This window comes from Syngnathus typhle, linkage group LG20, assembly GCF_033458585.1.
Source record: "Syngnathus typhle isolate RoL2023-S1 ecotype Sweden linkage group LG20, RoL_Styp_1.0, whole genome shotgun sequence".
NCBI classification, from domain to species: domain Eukaryota; kingdom Metazoa; phylum Chordata; class Actinopteri; order Syngnathiformes; family Syngnathidae; genus Syngnathus; species Syngnathus typhle.
This window is the reverse complement of record NC_083757.1, coordinates 7,766,614-7,785,693: the sequence shown is the minus strand read 5'-3', so window position 1 is coordinate 7,785,693 and position 19,080 is coordinate 7,766,614. Positions and strand designations below refer to the sequence as shown.

The window sequence follows — 19,080 nt, the reverse complement described above, 5'->3', positions numbered from 1 at the left end:
TATTGACTCCCTGCAGTCGACTCCTCATCTCGCATTCCAGCAACAGCTAACAGTTGAATAGCAACATTCGTATCTATCTCCGCGTCAGAACGCCCTAAACCGAATTTATTTGCAATTGGTCTTTCATCGCCGTCGGTATGCCGGTATATCCAAGCGACCTGTTATCAACGACGGGCTGCTGACTTCACCGAGCTTTACCCGCGTCTTCGCCGCCGGCGGCGACGTCAACATGGACGCGGCGGCCACCGAGGAGGCGCAGGTGGAAATAGAGAAGATGGACGTTTCCCTGGCCCAAATTCTCGCGCTCTATAACCAGCCCATAAACGAGGAGCAAGCCTGGGCCGTGTGCTACCAGTGTTGCCGAACGCTGGCGGCGGGGCGGCCCCGGCGAAAGGGTTCCAAGAGTTGCGGCGGTGTTGGAGGGGACTCCCTGCGGAGGATCGAGGGACCAGGGGACGTATGGCTTGGCCGGGACGGCACCGTCACGCTGCACTTTGAACGTACCACAGGTGACACATAAACGCACAGATCTCAAGACGGCGCATGTTTACCTCACCACGGATAGTTTAAAATTTGCAGAATGTTGTGATTTGATGGAGTGGTTGTCCACTTGATGGTCAGTAAACAATGTATCACGTGATGGGGACATCTTGTTTTACAGTCTTTAGCAGGAAAAAGGCAGCTAAGCCAAAAATAGCCCGAAAGCTAACATGCAGAAATATCTCCAATAATAGTCACGAATGTCAAGGTTGCGCGTATAAACGTGCGAGCAAAGCCTTTGCAACCACGTCAAACATAACAGAAACGCGTTTAGTATTGTTTAGACTATGTCATCAACGTTTGTCAGTTGGAAAGACATTATGTTTAAAAGGAAAAGAAAAAGGAAACAGCCCGAAGCCAATTTCACATTTTGTTTAAAAGGAAAAGAAAAAGGAAACAACCCGAAGCCAATTTCACTAGGCGACACAGACGCACACGTCTACCAAAGTTTGTCATGACTTCAAAAAGTAGTTACGCTTGAAAATACATTAAAAGCTTGACAGTTGGTTTGGAGCAACTATTTTAGGATAACTTGCGGGCGTTCTTCAAAGTCAAACTTTGTCTCCAAATGTAGCCCCTTGAGCTAGTTGTACTTGGGAAGATGTGTCTATCATGAGTAGCCGCACAAAAAAGTCTCAGGAAGTCACGTTCCAAAAAACATAGGAAGTCTGAGAATTTGGTTTGACACCGCTTATTTCCACAAGTCCTTCAAACTCAAACTAGTCAGCGCTTGGACCTATTTGTCTATTTCAATAGGGGATATGCACTGACGTCACAGATCGGGGCGTGTGGGTGGCAAAAAACATCGTCCGCTGCCACTAGACTCGTGAGGATGGTGGTCTGGGTGGGTGTCGTGAGTAATTATTTAGTCCAGTTGGACCAAGAGACGCATTGAAAAGTTGGAAAAAAAACAAACATTTGTGTTGATCCGCTGTGGAAACCAAGTAAGAACGCCACCAGCTCAAGCGTTTGGTCCTCTGATAAGGCAACTTTTCCGCCAGTAACATAACCAGACATTTACAACTATTTAAAAAATTGTTCAAGTCCATATACCAAGGAAGACCTCAGAAGCCTACAAGAGTTTGCAACGATATCGCTACCTGACGGCTGGTTATGTCCGTTCCGTTGAGTCACAGCCTGTGGAGCGAAACGGAGAAGATGCCAGCCATGGCAGTACATAATATAATAATAATATATTATAATTGTAGATATGTGAACAATTTAATCATTAGAAACTAGCAATTGGACAAGCATACTGTAATGAAGCTGTGTAATTATGCATTCGTTAGGTCAGGGGTGTCCAAACTACGGTTGGCCCGCGGTCCAGTTTTTATTGGCCCGCAGCAAATTCCGAAAACATAACTGAATATGGCCCGCACAAGAAGCTTGAGCTCAACTCTGTTGCACTTCTCAGTTTCAACACTAGATGAAGCCCGCCACACAAATGAAATCAAGCGACGCGTTCGACTTTCCATTAGCAACCCCCCTCCCCTCGAAGAAAAGCGAACGCGCAGCGTTCGACGTCCCATTAGCAGGAAGAGAACCGAAAAAAAATATTGGCACCCGGGCCCCTTCACGTTACTAAATATGGCCCTCCTTGCAAAAAGTTTGGACACCCCTACCTTAGGTCATAGCCTCTCGGGTAGCAGCAAGAAAAAGGGAATATCCGAGCAATAATAATAAACTTTATTACAGGCTCTTGGCCCACAGGGTAAAAAACAAACATCACATATATTAAAATAAATAAAGAGTACCGTTTTTTTCCGTGTATAGTGCGCAAAATTTAACTAATTTATTGTCCTAAAATCTGGGGTGCGCATTATACATGGGTACAAATTTTTTTTTAATTTTTAAAATTTTTATTTTATTTTATTTTTTTTAAGTCCCAATGATCGTCACACACGCAGGGAGGCAATGGGTCCCATTTTTATAGTCTTTGGTATGGTCTTAACTAGGCTGGATGTAATTTTTTTTGTTGGCGTTGATTTCTCCGACTGCAACGTAAGCATTTTATTTCACAACACTTTGCCTTGTTCCTTTCTTCTCTGCTGTTCAAGTTTTGGTTTCCAAGGGTGTTTTTATTCCTCTTCAACGTCTCTCCCATACAGAGCCGCCTTTTTCACGTCCGCACGCGTCTTTCCCGTGCGCGCACGGAGCGCGGTGGTGCGTTTACGGGCAGTCGGAGAAATCAACGCCAACAAAAAAAATTACATCCAGCCTAGTTAAGACCATACCAAAGACTATAAAAATGGGACCCATTGCCTCCCTGCGTGTGTGACGATCATTGGGACTTAAAAAAAATAAAATAAATTTTTTTTTTTAAAAATTAAAAAAAAATTTGTACCCATGTATAATGCGCACCCCAGATTTTAGGACAATAAATTAGTTAAATTTTGCGCACTATACACGGAAAAAAACGGTACTCTTTATTTATTTTAATATATGTGATGTTTGTTTTTTACCCTGTGGGCCAAGAGCCTGTAATAAAGTTTATTATTATTGCTCGGATATTCCCTTTTTCTTGCTGCTACTCGGCTATGACCTAAGGTAGGGGTTAGGGTTAGGGTTAGGGTTAGGGTTAACCCTAAAATTAAAAAAATTTAGAAAAAATTCATAAAAATTGGGTGCGTATTATACATGGGTACAGGCTTTTTTCCAGCATCAGCATGCCATTTTTAGGGTGCGTATTATACATGGGGGCGCACTATACACGGAAAAAAACGGTACATTTCAAATTTTATGAGCGTCCTCTGATGGTGGATGTGTACTGTATAGCACTACATCCAGTATACCTCACAGATGAATGTTGACGTCAATAAAACAAAATTACGTACTTCCCACAAAGTGATCTGAGAATGTAAGAATGGATAGTTGGCTTCCAAAGCTTGGAGCTGTTGCGGCCATGTTCCGCCCTACGAAGCACCGCCACCCAGCTATCCTTTCTGGTCTGGTCCGCAGGGAACCGATACAGCTTCTTGGTATCGCCATTTTGGAAGCGATAGGCATATCCTATGGCACAACAACTCTTCACCATGGTCAAACTTGCACCGTGACAACTCTGCCACGATCTGCCACCGATAAAATGCAAAACAAAATGCCCCAGTACACGCATCTCTTAAAGCTCAATTCAGCCTTTGCCCTATTAGCGTCCGCCGCTTTTTGCCACCCAAACAAACCGTCAGCCGGTCTGTGACGTCACGTGGATATCCCCTATAGGGGCTGAAACACTGGGAAGTTGCAGAATAAATAACATGTCCACTCTGTCATATGAGTGAAATGTCAATTGATATAAAAATGGTACATGATACAACAGTATGGTCAGCTTGCCAACTGAATGATGTTGCTAAGTGAAGCACAACAACAAAAATGCTAACAGTGGATAAAAATGTCAAACCTGTTAGCAAGCTCACATTTTGCTGTTTGCACGAGCTTGACAAAAATATTTCTGTTTGCGTTGCTTCCTATGGGAAAATGTTCTCTGTGAGGTGGACTCTGCCAACACAGGCAACACAGAGCTCCCTGTGTTGTCGCCCCCCCCCAGCCTTCCCAACGACCGTTAATGGATGACTCTTTTATTTTCTCTGCCGTCTCAATTTGCAGCGAGGGAGCTCAACTGAGCTGCATGGGAACAAAATTCACATGATTGTAATCCAACGTCGGAATGCAAAAGGAAGCACGGCGATGTACGCAGAGGTCGGGTGTGAGGTGGCACCGAGGTCATGCAATCACCGCTCTACTTTTAGCCCGCTTTTACGTTCTGTCCCTGCAGTTGCTGCATTATTTTTAGTGTCCGTTTCAAACTTGCAAGAAATACTTCTGATATTCAAAATGACAGGTACCGGCATCTCTCAGTGGCCGCCATTGGCATTGACGCGCACAAAAGCGCTGAAAAGGCTTCACAAATGCACGTCTGAAGTACAAGTGTCAGTCATTTGCTGAATGGGAAAAGACAGCTTTAAGATGAAGGGTTTTGAAAATTTTTATCATTGAGCTGCGGCTTTTCCAAATGGGTTGGTCTTTTCTGAACTGACAGGAACTGTTTTTTTTTTATATTTATATATATATTTATATATATATATATATATATATATATATATATATATATATATATATATATATATATATATATATATATATATACAACGATTATATATATATATATATATATATATATATATATATATATATATATATATATATATATATATATATATATATATATATATATATATATATATCGCTGAAATGTAGAAAATATTTTTAAAGTCCTGATGTACTTTACAGAATTTAAGTGGACCTAAGTGCACAGGGAGCTTAATTTTGTCCGATCGCGCAACTGCAGCGCACCGCCGAACGCGCTACACTAGCGCGTCGCCGACCGCGCAACTGCACCGTGCTGGTCGCATTATTGTGACAGAGCCGTCGCTAAAATTTTGAAAATATTTTTAAAGTGGACTTCAGTGCGCAGGGAGCTTAATCTGGTCCGATCGCGCAACCGCAGCGCGCCGCGCGCTCACTGTGGCATTGCTTTAAGAGGGTCTTTGTGATGGCTTTATTGCCCCCACTTGGTTTCTTTGGAGGTATGATTAAGGGTTAATACAATCCTCAAAGTAACGAAAATACTATAACAACGGAGTCAGTCGGCATCCGGGCCGTGCAGTCGGGTTTTCTCGGGTCCGCCCGGCTCATCTCACGAGGTTCGACCTCCGAATTTTGTTCGACAATCAAAGCAAAAAAATCGCGAATGTTTTGTTCGAATTCCGATTTGTTCGAGAACCAGGACGTTCGAAAACCGAGGTTTGACTGTAAAATAAATAGATGCATCACTGACAAGTGCCGCTATTTGAGCTAATTTTAGAACAGTCCTGCGGGGAACTCATGCGGTCCTCACGGACAACCTGGTGCCCGCGGGCACCGTGTTGGTGACCCCTGCTCTACAGCTTGTGTGTTCTGGAATGTTCCGCACTCACGGTTCTGTCATTGCACGATTGGTCATGAATAATACAAATAACAGTTGGCGTGTTTCTTTTTGTTGTGCTCTTTCAGATGAATACGTATCGGCGCCACCGTCGTCACTGGAGGTGAGTGTCACGCATGCTTGCCCTGTGCGCACCACACACAACACGGGCGCAGGGCGGAGTCGTCCGAACATAGACAGAGAAAAGTTTCCAGAAAGCTGAAAAGACGCAGAAAGTCGTTTGTTTGAAAGTTTGCACGTCTGAGCTTGAGTGCTACGAAGCGAGGCGACCTCTTTGTCTTCAGCCTTTTCCACTCAATTGATCGATCCACTCGTGTTTCACTTTGAGCTCGTATTAGCCCAGGCCCGTCTCGCCTTTGTGCATACGCGTCAACCTCTGCAAAAAAAAACGGACGAGTGGCTCGAGCAGCTCCAAATCAGTTGCGGTGTTCAACTACGTGTAGATAAATCGCTGCTCCTTTAACTTGTATTATTTATTCATGTAATCGTTGTAAATGAGGCCCGCGTCTCGGTGCATCGTGAAGTTTTGGAAGCCAAGCCAAAAGATAATGTGGAACCAGTTTTTCGGTTTCTTGAATATTTCGCTTCCTTGTTCTTGACACGTGACTCTCCCTTCTGTGTTGTGTCGAGTCTTTTGTCCTATGGATTATGCAATTATATAATATGAGACTGAGCGATATGGTATTTATCTCCGGGCAAGGATTACGCAGAGATAAATCATGAAAAATGTTGCTTTACAGCCTTAAAGGCCAGGGGAGGGTTTGATGCCACCGTGGTCCTCAAGAACTAGATCCTGGCCAACTGGTGCTCATGCTTGGAGGAGACCGTAGCCCACTGTTGTGTGTTGTGGTGTTCCCCAGAGAACAGACCTTAGCCCACTCTTCTTTATGTCCAAAGAATAGACTCTTCAAATTAATTAGCTTGCTGATGAGTTTAGCCCACTGTTATTTATGATTAAGATTTGATTGAATCTTTTTGTTGTCTGCGAAAGCAGAATGTCAGAAATAATCCAAATGCACAAAAGCCAGAAAATCATTTTTAAAAGCGCCAGCATTCATGTTGACTCTTAAGCACTGACTTTGAAGGCAAACTCGATAATCTAGAGGAGAGTGCGATAGTGGCAATTTCCCTGCTTGTCAACAATTTAGCGACTTCTTTAGACAAGCAAGTCAACGCCCTGTGACTTACACTCCTCTGCCAGTTCCTGCTTCCTGGCACAGCCAACCTAAACATTGCTCTGCCACGCCCCCTTGCATCTGGTGTTGTCTTGCTAGCACAAGGTTGGAGCGGCTTGTTTCATTTGGCTTTGTTTAAAATCCTGTTGAACACTGCAAGTGCGCCGACTTTGCCCACTTGAGACGTATGTAAATGAGACAAATCCTACCACATCGTATTGAAATGTCATGTGCAGATTGAAGTGAAAATGGGTCGCACAACAGGCATGGGGATTTCTTTTTCTTATTCAACCGCTTGACAAAATGTCAGCCATGCTTTAGGAATAATAGAAATATGAGGCAGAACCGGTTCTGCGCGTTCTTTGCAAGGTTGCCACCTAAGCGCTCCTTTCTTCTGAAAGATTCCAAAATTAGCCTCGAGTAATCTTTTGTAAATATATTTCAGATGAGAGCCATGATTAAGTCTGTCAAGTTTAAAGAGGTCCCTACAAATGCCAGTCTGTTTTTTTCTACCGCAAGGACCAAAACCATAGCTGTTGTTTATGCTCTGATGTTGCTCAAGGCTCACAGCTCGAATCACTGCTTTTTATGTTGTGGTTTCCCACAAGGATTCCTTCTTAGCATGCTTTGTACTGTACATGTAGTCTCAATTCAATTCAGCATCTTCAGCCTTGTTGTATCCTTGCGTTGCCACAGGTGATCGACTCGCTGGGTGTGATGATCTACAAGGCCCTGGACTATGGCCTGAAGGAGAACGAGGAGCGGGAGCTGAGTCCACCGTTGGAACGCCTCATTGACATGATGACCAACGCGCAGGAGGCGCGGAGCGACGACGCCTGCCCCGATGAGGGCTACGAGGCCACCGAGGAGGAGGAAGAGGACGAGGAGCTAGCCGTCTCGAATTCCGCCGGTGCCGTCAGCCAAATACGAAGCTACCGTGACTTGATCTCGGTACGACTTGAACTGACAGTTAGCTCAAGTGGCTACTAGAACACCATTAAGCTGTGGTCTTCCATAAGCTCACTATTTATGGTGTGGTATACACCAAGAATCACTCCTTGGCCCACAATTATTGCCTATGTTAATAATTCTGTCATAATGTACAATTGAGCTCAAACTTGGTTCAAATTGAGCTCAAACTTGGTTCAAAGAGTTTTTCTTAAGTTACATCACAATTACCTTGGCGTGAATGACCCTCCAGTCCCTCCTTCCTTCCCTCCTTCCCTCCCTCATTCTTCCGTGCAGCTGAGTGTGCTGATAGCGCCCGTCACGCTGTACATTCCAGCCCCGTAAACACACTTGGTATTTCCAGCACAATAAGCTGAGGGAATATTCACAGGCTTAGTTCCTCATAGTGGACGCTGTGTCATGGCACGCACACACACGCATTGAATGGGTGTGCGTTGCATTGCATTGGCATGACTGCATTGGCGGAAATCCTGCGCTGATGTCGCTTGTGTAAGACTTAGCTTTTGTTGTATTTTTTAATGTATTACAAGTGTTTAACCCAAAGTTTGATGCTTATCTATCGTGGGAAGCCTTTAAATATTCCTCCGATAGTTCTTCTGTACAGTTCGCATTGTTCTAAAGCGGAGCTCGTTACTTCAGTCACTTCAGAATGTGTCACAATCTTCGAGCATCGAATTCCGAGCCAGATCATCAGCTTGCCTTGTCTTTTGCAATTTAGATCTACGTTGGGGTAAAGCCGCCTTACGGCAATGTGTGGTTCCTTGTGTTTGGCCTGCCTCCTTTCTCAAAGGAACATTTTTGGTGCACAGTCACAACAGTCACACGTGATGCAACGGCAAATGTCTCAGCGGTGACTTTGTCCTTGTTGGCTATTGTTGCAATGATTGCCGCTAAGCATCTTAAAGGGCAAACTTGTCACTGCGACTGGATGGTTAACTTATAGGGGTGTAAATCGCGGGTTTTGTCACGATACGATATAATATCGATATAAAGAACGACGATACGATATTTGCCGATATCTTAAAGCCTGCTGCGATTCATTCACGATATATCGCGATATAGTGCTCTACGATCGATTTTTTTTTTTTTTTTTAATAAAAAATAGAGAACAATATCCTGATTTACAACAATTCATACGCAAAATCAACAAGGTACTGCAAACTCTTTATTTAGGAAATTACAAGAGTATTGTAGTATACAAATTGCTTACTTTAACACTGAACTTTGATGTCGTGTTTTTTCTTTAAATGTGCGGCGAGATTTGTGCTCCCTGAATATTTGATCACCGCATGGCAGGATTTACAAACTGCACGTGTCTTGTCGGTTGAGCCATCTTTTCTTTGGAATCCAAAGTGCTTCCAAACGAATGACTTGAAGCCTAAAGGGGAGCAAATTTCCTCGTCTTTTTGGACACTAGCCATAGCACCAGCCCAGGAGCCGCGTACTAGTTGTCGCCTCCCCTTTCACGTGCGTGCTCTGCTCACAACACAACGCCGCGCACTGCTCCATGCTTCCGGAAAGAGGAAGCAAGCAACAATGAACTGGATTTCAAAATAAAGTCGCGTCTAATGTCCGAGGTCAAACACAGCGATATAAATCGATGTTTACCTTTAGCATCGATGCCAATAAATCGTAGCGCATTATATCGATTAATCGATGTGTATCGATGTATCGTTACACCCCTATTAACTTATTCTTTCACGTGACCTCTATGGCACAGTCTGAAGTTTTTAATTTCAATGACATTTTCTATCTTATGCAATAGCAAAAAAAAAAAACACCATTGCATAATGATCTTATAATTGAATTAGATTGTGTATTAGTTTGTTTATTAAAATGTCAATTGTTTTTGCGGGGGGATCACAAATTGTGGCAAGTATTTGACTGAGTTCTTGTATGCTCCATTTCTTATTCATGATATGTTATTATTTTTGGGACCGCTTCTTCAGCTGTGTTCCTCGCACCTGCCGAGCCCCTCGGATGCCCCGGACCACTACCAGGCCGTGTGCCGTGCCCTGTACGCTGAGTCGCGGGAACTGTGCACCTTCCTAGAGAAGATCAAGAATGCCAAGGAGGTAAAAAGTTAAATGCATGCCAAGTTTCAGCACTGAAAGATGGCGGCCGACGTGACCGGTGGGTCACCTTCTGACAACTATTTGAAGAGCTTAGCCGAGGGGCCCCGTCAAGTGATGCTAATAAGTAGCCGCGCAGTTGCGTGCAATAAAATGTTACACAACGGGGCCCTCAAGTCACCTGTTGTTTTTGTACATTTGCTAGAATTTGGTCTTCTTTTAACTTTACCTTGGTGCCGCCGTTTGGCAGAATCTTCGCAAAATGGAAGGCGAGACCCTCCAACAACCTGCTCGAGACTTGGATGAGCTCCAAAATGCAGATTGGGTAAGGAGAACACACACATCTATCTGGTACGACAACAACAAATATCTTGACTGTTATTTCCCCTGCGCGACAGGCCCGGTTCTGGGTCCAGGTGATGCGAGACCTCCGCCACGGCGTCAAGCTAAAGAAGGTGCAAGAGCGTCAGTACAACCCACTGCCCATTGAGTACCAACTGACGCCTTACGAGATGCTCATGGACGACATCCGCTCCAAGCGCTACAAACTTCGCAAAGTCATGGTAAGCACTTTGTTTTCTACAACTGTTTCTGTTAGCAATGAGGCAATGACGATCTATTTTGACCCACCAGGTGAACGGCGACATTCCACCAAGGCTCAAGAGGAGCGCCCACGAGGTCATCCTTGAGTTCATCAGGTCGCGGCCGCCTCTGAATCCGGTGAGTCAACGCGCATCCGATTGCGACTCGATGACACGCACGCTGAGCTCTCGGCGCGGTTTTGTCAGGTGTCGGCCCGCAAACTGAAGCCTACGCCGCCGAGGCCGCAGAGCCTCCACGAACGGCTGCTGGAGGACATCAAGACGGAGAGGAAGCTCAGGCCCGTCTCGCCGGACACCACCCGCCGGACTCGTCTGGGTGAGGGCGCGCACACCTTTCGTTAGCTTTATTCTTGAGAACTACACAATAAAAGTCCTCACCCTCAATCGGCATTTGCTTGCAATCCGCGCTTGCGTAAATCAACTATTAGTTGCTAATTCGATTGCAAGGGCATCATTGCGCCTCGTGCTGGTGCCGCTTGTTGCATAATACTGCGTATGGAAGTAGTTATGAGAAGCGGCGCGTGTTCACTTGGCCTTGTTTTTCCCTCCAACCTGCAAACAAACATGTCAGTTGTTCGTCCGCTTATCACGTCTTACAGCTTTGACTCGTCAGGTAAAATGTTTCCCACACCGCCGTCGCCTGTCGCACCTTCTTGTTCTGCTATTCTTAGGCCCAGCTTTTTCTGTGTGTGTGTGTGTGTGTGTTTTTTAAGTCACAAACACACCCTTGTTCTGTTTGTGTGTCTGGTGCGTGTTGTCCAAGTATGTGCGTTCGACACACCCGCGGCGTCTCAGCTCCACTCAAAACGTTGCCGTCGTTAGAGCTCCCAAAACTGTTTTGCCATTTTGATGTCATCATCAGAATTCAAAACTTTGTACCCCCACCTGTCATTATGACGAGACCCACGGAAATACACTGGAAGTCTGCCATTTTGCTTTGTGGCCAGTTTAGGACAATTTGGCCATTTGGAGCCAAATGAGCGACCAAAATCGTGAGCTTTTGTCATGGCGTAGCGGTTAAACCCAAAGGCACAATTGTGGGATTGTTCTGTGCTTGAAGCACGCCCTCCAGTGGTCTGGAGGAACTTTAGCTCGCTCAAATGTGTCACAACAGACAGATTACGCATGACGGCTGTCTGCTCCATCCAGCCATTGCCGTAATCCACACCCGCCAAAGAATATGTCCCATTACATAATCTACGTGTGCGCCTGAGATGCTGATGGGCCGCAACGCATCACGGCGCCGACCTCAATCCTGACCAGTAAGCGGGAAGAAGCTCTCGTTCCCCAGCTTGCATCCCTCTTGTGTCTGCCATCTCCCTTTAGGCACTCCCAATGCTTGTTGACTGGCCACCCAAAGCACCGATTTGATGTGGGAGAGCCATTTTGTCTCATTCATGATTGTTTTCATTCACAGGTGCCGGGAAAAGCATCAGCACGCCTCACAATTTATGCCACACTTCAGGTATACAACAGATAAAAACGCTCACTTTTGACTGATTGGAGGGGGGGAAAGCAGACAATTTTGCAGCATTGTTGCTAACAAACTGCTTTTGCCTTTGCCTCTCAGACAGCCCCAACGCTCCCCGCAAGATGGCAGTCAACACTCAGTCGCTGGTGCGGGGCTCGGCCAACCAGCTCAGCCAAAGGAAGAGACTCCTGCGGGCGCCCACGCTGGCCGAGCTGGAGAGCCCCGACTCCGATGTAGGACGCCGCCGCCGTGACCTGCTTCCCTTGCACATTTGAATTGAGCGAGCTTGTCCACAGGAGGAGACGACGCAGAGCAGCTCCAGTGCCACGACGTCCATGATGGACATCTCGCCCGATTCTACCAAATGCAAGAAATGTAAGCGTGACAACGTGGTTGCAAGCAGACAATAAGCAATGGTGTCGGCCTCTCCTCATAATTCAAAGCGGCGCTTCCTATTTGCAGCTCCGCCCACCTTCCTGCCGGCGTCCGCCATGCTGCTTCGGGACAAGCGCCAGCCGTCGGCTTCCTTACGTCGCCACTCCAGCGAAAAGGAGGCGCTGGCCAAGGCCACCCCCTTGGCCGCGCCGTCCAGACAGAGCTCCAAGTCTCTGGTACGTACGTGACTGCTGACAAAACGTGTCGAGCTCGTGTAAAGCAATGACGGCAGCGTGGACGTCACATTTGATGAGTTCTCTGACATTGCGAAGCCATTGCGTTGACTGGCCCACTTACTGTTTTCACGCTGCAGCTGATGGACAACAGCGGCAAGGTAACGCTCACCCGCCCTGCTAAGACCCCCCCACGCCCCCCCCTCTATTTCGCTCATCACGGGTCTGCACTGTAATGCGCTGCATCTCCTTTCGAATTACAAAGCATAAAATTTGTGTGGAAAAACATGGAAGTGTGCTTATTAGCTCCACTCTGACTGTAATTATGACATCATGCGAGAGGTATTAGTACATTTGAAGTGCAACTTTGATGTCATTCAAAAGGCTCTCTTGCTTATTTTGTGAATGTTGTTGTCGTCCCTCCCTGTGCGGTTCAGGTCCAAGCTGCCAGTAGTGCTACTCGGGGCACGGTATGTCAAACAAAAAACAAAAACAAATCATTTGCGCACTTTGGCCCATCCCACTTTGCACGATCCAAATCAACGTCGTCATTTTGTCATCACAGCAATTAATCGTCCTGTTGTCATTTTGGACCCAATCATCATCAACACATCCGCTAATGTTTTTTTGGGGATGTTTTGAGCGTGGTCGCAGCACAAATGACACCCGTGTCTCAAGGCACGGTCCAATTTGCCTTTGGAGCGGAACAAAACGGTCGATTAATTGCCCTTGAACAAATCATCTGCTTTGGTGCCGGTACTTTTCTCCTCCGCTCGCGCGGGCTTGTCGATCGGCTGGTCCCGGTGTGATGCAAAGACTACCGTGCCGTCCCTCAGGAGGAGTTCTGCTTCCCGGTGGAGTGCCTGGCGCTGACGGTGGAGGAGGTGATGCACATCCGCCAGGTGCTGGTCAAAGCCGAACTGGAGAAGTTCCAGCAGTACAAGGACGTCTACTCAGCGCTCAAGAAAGGAAAGGTGCGACCCAGCCAGCGCCACTCTGCTCTACTTTTTGCTGCACGCTGGCATCCATTAATGCAGATTGTTTTGTTTTTAGCTTTGCTTCTCGTGTCGCGTGAAAAGGTTCTCCTTCTTCACTTGGTCGTACACCTGCCAGTTCTGCAAGAGGTGAAGAGGCGTTTTTTTTTATTATGATCAAACTGCTGTTGAGAATGAAAAGTTATTCCCGATTCTGTTTTTTTTCCAGGCCCGTGTGCTCGCAGTGCTCCACAAAGGTAACATTTTGTTTTTGTCAGACTTGTCAGATCTTGTAAATGTTTTACGGCAAACTTCTCCTTAGATACGTCTTCCTTCCAAGCCCCACGCCACGTTGCCCATCTACACCTTGGGGCCTGGCGCAACGGCTAAAGACGTAGCAGTAGCATGTTCAGCCTCGTCCGAGACGTGGAAGCAGTCGTTCGGGTCAGCCCAGAACCGCCGCAGCCTGCACATCTCCAAGTCAGTCTCGTTACGTTAAATCTATGAACGCAAATGACTCGATGACGAACGACTATCTTCCTCAGGTTCTCCAAGGACGGCGAGGATGATGTGTCCCCTCCGCCGCGGGACAACCTGGACCTCCCCAAGGAGTTGACGGAGGACTGGGCCTCCACAGAGGTGTGCGTGGACTGCAAGAAGTTCATCACGGAGATCATCTCGTCCAGCAAGCACAGCCTTAGTGCGGCCAGCAAGCGGGCACGCCTCCACCGCCAGAGTCGCTCCTTCTACCGCAGCTCAGCAGCGTCCGTCGACTTCCGGTCCTCGCCGCGCATCGCCATCCACGAGGCGTAGACCGCCGCAACAGAAAAACACGCTTGCCAAAGTCGCTTCCTCTTGTTCCGGGAAAAAAAACACTGGAGAATGTAAAAGCCGAATGATGAATGAAGGAAAGATGGACACAAGTAGTTGTACATAGCATAGTTTTCCAAGTAGCACTCAGGAACAACAAGCGATCATCATCACCCTCAGGTTGCCTCCCTCCACCTTCGTCTTCTCTCTTTTACCAAATCGCCCTTGTTTCTTTTTTCACTCCGCAATTTCACAACTGCATCTCTTTGTCATTAATACAATTATACTAAATAAGCGTTGGTTGACCACGTCTCATGATGTAATTGATACAAGATAAACAAGAGAATTCCAGATTTTCTTCAAATATGCCCCCCCAAAAAAAATCAAAGTACACCAAATGGTTTGGGACGGTGCAAATGCTATGTATTTAATAAGTACTCTCATTTTACGTGGCTCTCGTTTACAGATTTCACCCAATTTATTTTTCTACTTCTCCAACTTTTTGTCAACACTGCATTTTGAAAAGCGTGCCTCATGCCAAATTGCTGTTTGTTTTCTTGTTGTACATAGTGTACTTGTATTGAGTGCTATGGAATCATCAGTGGGATGACCGGCTGCTGCTTCTGCTTCCGTTTCTGCTCTGATTGTTGTACATGCCGTATAGCTCAAAACGCTCCGGATGGAAAACAACGTTTAAGAGGATCAAATGTTTATGTCAAATCATAGTCTATTTTGTGTTCAAAACAACCCCTGCGTCTTATATTTAATTATTTATGTTGGGCAAAAGCTTAATAATTATTGTTTTTTGTCAGTTTTTCAAGCCCATGATTCCTCCATGGACACAAAGCAAACTTGATTGTTGAAGACGTTTAAAAGCTTTGAATGACCTTTTGTGACTCAACAACAAACAAAAACAAGACAACAAAACCAGCTGGTCTTGTTCTAGAATGATGCTTATGTTCTCATCAAACCTGATTTGATTTTTGGGCTCCTGCCAGGCATGTGTGCATGCTTCGATTGTCTCTTTATTTTTTGTTCTGTTTTTTCAATGGAAGAAATTAACAATAAAAACTTGGATTTCTCATGTTTGACTCAGAATGTGTAATAGCCATAGACACGGTGTACCATTTTTAAGCTGTATAGTATGTAGAATAGAGTAGAATAGAATGCCCCTTATTGTCATTTTACAATCAATTGTACAACGAAATTGGAGAGCTCTCCCTTTCCAGTGCAATAAAAGTGAAAAAGAAATCCCAAAGATTAAACATTACAAAAATTAAGAAGTATAAAGGAAGCATAAATAATTAAAGTGAAAGAATCTTATTTACAGTACATACAATGTGGCTATTTATATAAACATGAAAAAGTTATGTACAGGAAGTAAATAGTTATTGCACGAAGTGTTGACAGCAGCAGTGACAATGGAAGTACTAAGTCAAATGTTGGGAAAAGGACTTGAGTTTGATACTTTAAAATTAAAAATTACAATCTAAATACATACATATATAAACTAGAAAAAAACTGTTTGTGCTACAATACCACCACCTGCTGTTCACTTATGTAATCACATGTCAAGCTGGGCAAACAAAACAAAAACGCAAAGAATGATTCAAAAATGACATTTATTCACATTTAAACAAAGAGACACATTATTAAAAATGTTAAATATTTAAGATTATTTTGAACCGTAAAAGTCTAAAACATGACATTACACAGAAAAGCAATCTTTTCAGACACATTGGCAATGGGCAATCTAAACATCCACGCGGGCTCCCCGTCATCTTGCGGTATGCCGATAATGACGTCATCACCACTAGCCTTTCCAGGGGCCTCTTGAGCAGCATCCTGGTTGCCATAGAGACCCCAATGAAGCATACTGGACACTTTGGTTAGTGACTCAGCATCTAGAGAATCATGGAAATTGTGTACGAGCATCACGGTTGCCATGGAAACAAAATGCACAGTATCCTACCAACATGGAGACATCTTTGTCATCATGGAGGCAGTTACTGAGCAGCTGTATCACCATGAAGGTCTCAGCAGAGATTGTAGTGACAGCATCCTTGGTCACCTTGGAAAGAAGTCACTCAGCATCCTAGTTACCATGGAGACTGCAGCATCTTGGTCACCATGGAAAAAGCAAGTGTGTGCTTAGCGTCCTGCAGGTTGCCACAGAGACAGTTGAGCATCTCGGACGGCACCCCGGGTGTCATGGAGACAAGTTGCCAAGCACCTCCGTTGTCGTTAATACAGCGATCTGTCGCCACAAAAACAGTACAAGAATCCGGTCGCTATGGAGACAGCTGGCGAGCCTCTAGAGCTGGTCGGTGTTTTACGTGAGCAGGGAGACGACGATGCCTATGACCACGAAGGTCATGGTGAGCACCAGCAATAGGAGGAAATCCGGCCATAGGGGCCGGGGCCGACCCGTCAGTCTGAACAAGGCCTCGCCCACGCCGCCTGATCTGTCGTTTTGGAAGGTACGCACATCCAACGACCTTATGGTGGAACGCCCCTGACCTTCCGATAACCTTGTGAAAAGACAGCAGGTGGAGTCTTGTAAATTGGATTTTGTTTTGTCATTTTCTACTTTTTAGAATTGATTGTTTATTGCCTTTGCTGTTGTACGATTTGTGGTTTTAAATTCTCAATACACGGAGCGAAAGGACCTTAAAATGTCGCCATTATATATAGTATTAACAGCAAACACAATTACGAGATTTTTCAAGCTGGTTTAGCACTGACGAGAAGGACCCCCGCCCCCCTCACCTCACCTCTTGATCTGCAGCTTGCCCTTGCTGCGCTGGAAGCGAACGCTGTAGACGCGCTGCATGGCGAGCGGCAGGGACGCTAGCACGTCGGCGTCGGTGGCCAGCTGGGGCGGGCCGAGGGCGGGCAGCGGCGTCACGTGCCGGCAAAGCGGGCAGCGGATGGCGGCGGGCTGCGCCGACTTGACGTTGATGCGGGCCAAGCACTCCAGGCAGAAGGTGTGCTTGCACTGCAGCATCTTGGGGCAGCGGAAGACGTTGTTGAAGTTGCTGTAGCACACCCAACACTCCAAATCCGGGGCTTGGTCCTCGGGGGGAGCCGACGAAGGCGGCGGGGAAGGGCGCAGGCCGGGCGACGGGACAGCCACGCACACCTGGCATGACGGCGGGGGAAGCAAAGCCGGCGAGGTCGGCGGGCCGAGGTCGGAAACAGAGCGGAGCTGAGGAGAGGTGGGCGAACGGGCGTCGACTGCCGGGACCGCCGGGGTAGGGTACGGCGGCGGGTTTGGTGTTAATCAGTTGAGTTCACGCAAGGATTCATGCTGGTCACTTTGACACAGAATGGTGCTGCTTCACCTTTGACCCCTGGAAACAACAGCAAATCATTCATCATCAAATTTGTGAAAAGTAGGCAATACCGCGGATTGGGGAAAAATAAAAAGATAATAAATAATTTTTAAAAATGCCAATTGCCACCCCCCTCCCCTCGCGCCACAAATAAGCAAAAAACATTTCATTTATTAAAAGTAATGAGCATTTCCTCAAATTGAAACGCTGGCAGATTTAAACAAATCAGTCTACTTTAGATGACGAGAAATAATTAAATTCAAGCTCGGCAAATTGAAAAACAATCTGTTACCGCTTTTTCAAATGTTTGGCAAGTGTTGCAAGACTCCACCTCTTGCTTTTTTTGATCTTTTATCTAGATTTGGATTGCCGTAAAAGCAATACCCGCCTAAAACATGGCAAGTCAGCGCCCTGTTTTATCTCTGACATCACAAAAAGATATTTGACAAGCTGACCAAACAAGCCTTTGCTCTGATGACAAACGTCTTTTTGTTGGGTCCGAAGCATCGGCGAACTTTGATGTGCACGGCTTTTGCCAACGATGCCATTGCACGCCCCCCCCCCCCCCCCCCAGAATTAAATAACCTCAACCTACTTTGGAGTTGCACAACAGTCATACGCAAAAGAATCATTGGGATGAATTGCTCCTTTAGAAAAAATTATTTGATACTGTTCAGTTATATTTAACTTTAGCGTACAATGAATTTGAATCTTCTTTTCAAATATTTCTCTCAATTTCCACATAACTACTGTTGACCACTACCGTTTTCTTCCGTGTATAGTGCGCAAAATTTAACTAATTTATTGTCCTAAAATCTGGGGTGCGTATTATACATGGGTACAAAAAGAAAATTTTTAAATTTTATTTTTTTAAAAGATTTTTTTATTTTATTTTTTTTAAAGAAAGTCATGGTACAACAAAACCAACAACAGAACTGACCGACAAAGTCGTGGAACAAAAAGACAGGGTGACATTACCAAAGACAGGAACAGAATGACAGTAACACATGCAATGATCCAACGGTGAGCGAGGGGCAGACAGGACTTAAATACAAAACACGTTACATCGATTGAGGTGACACAGGAAGAGAGGGGCGACGCGAACAGAAACTATGGAAACCTAGACACATAGCAAAACTGGGGACGAGACATGACAAATCTCCCCCGAAATAAAACTCACCTTTCTTCTTGTTTGTTGTCAATCGCGCATCGCATTCAGCCATCCTGCCCAACACACTTAGTCAAAAAAATCCATAATTGACGACACATCGTTTGATGCGATGGTGCAATCCTTGATGGTGTGTTATTGTCAAATATTGTTTGTTTTTAATCTCCATCGCGGACCGGACGTCATACGGAGGCCGCCATTACAGATGCGCAGAACGTATGCGCAAGACACGTCAGCTATATTAAGAGCAAGATATGTTTTCTTCCTATTAGTTTCAATTCACAGTTTAATTAGCAGTTTCAATCAGCAAATAACAAAATGCGTATTACAGGTAATATTTTATTTCACAACACTTTGCCTTGTTCCTTTCGTCTCTGC

General features: G+C 45.5%; 2 protein-coding genes across 4 annotated transcripts; one reads left to right on the top strand and one right to left on the bottom strand.

Moving 5' to 3' along the window:
* The first annotated feature begins 29 nt into the window (after positions 1–29).
* Positions 30–15,283, top strand: spire1a (spire-type actin nucleation factor 1a). 3 transcript variants are annotated; one of them, XM_061267290.1, is made up of 18 exons: positions 30–509; positions 5,587–5,621; positions 7,390–7,644; positions 9,612–9,737; positions 9,985–10,059; positions 10,133–10,297; positions 10,368–10,454; positions 10,523–10,652; positions 11,754–11,801; positions 11,907–12,040; positions 12,104–12,182; positions 12,270–12,418; positions 12,853–12,885; positions 13,252–13,389; positions 13,469–13,539; positions 13,619–13,646; positions 13,712–13,833; positions 13,935–15,283. In XM_061267290.1, the coding sequence occupies exons 1-18, from the start codon at positions 230–232 to the stop codon at positions 14,200–14,202; spliced, it is 2,223 nt and encodes a 740-aa protein (XP_061123274.1). In that variant the 5' UTR covers positions 30–229; the 3' UTR covers positions 14,203–15,283. The 3 variants fall into 3 exon arrangements, with proteins under 3 accessions (XP_061123274.1, XP_061123272.1, XP_061123273.1); XM_061267288.1 differs by having other exon boundaries at positions 31–509; positions 13,712–13,869; XM_061267289.1 differs by lacking the exon at positions 12,853–12,885 and having other exon boundaries at positions 31–509; positions 13,712–13,869.
* Positions 15,284–15,802: 519 nt separating this feature from the next.
* Positions 15,803–17,473, bottom strand: LOC133144971 (RING finger protein 223-like; the record flags this gene model as incomplete). The annotated part of the gene is made up of 3 exons (XM_061268022.1): positions 15,803–16,456; positions 16,536–16,730; positions 16,974–17,473. Coding segments are annotated over 3 exons (708 nt in total), but the record flags the coding sequence as incomplete, so codon positions are not given.
* Positions 17,474–19,080: the final 1,607 nt, after the last annotated feature.

Excerpts from the sequence above, each read along its gene's own strand:
- spire1a (XM_061267288.1), top strand. The coding sequence starts at position 230 with ATGGACGCGGCGGCCACCGAGGAGGCGCAGGTGGAAATAGAGAAGATG. Across the intron at positions 10,653-11,753 it reads CACCCGCCGGACTCGTCTGG|GTGCCGGGAAAAGCATCAGC; the intron begins GTGAGGGCGCGC and ends TTTCATTCACAG. Across the intron at positions 13,390-13,468 it reads CAGCGCTCAAGAAAGGAAAG|CTTTGCTTCTCGTGTCGCGT; the intron begins GTGCGACCCAGC and ends TTTTGTTTTTAG.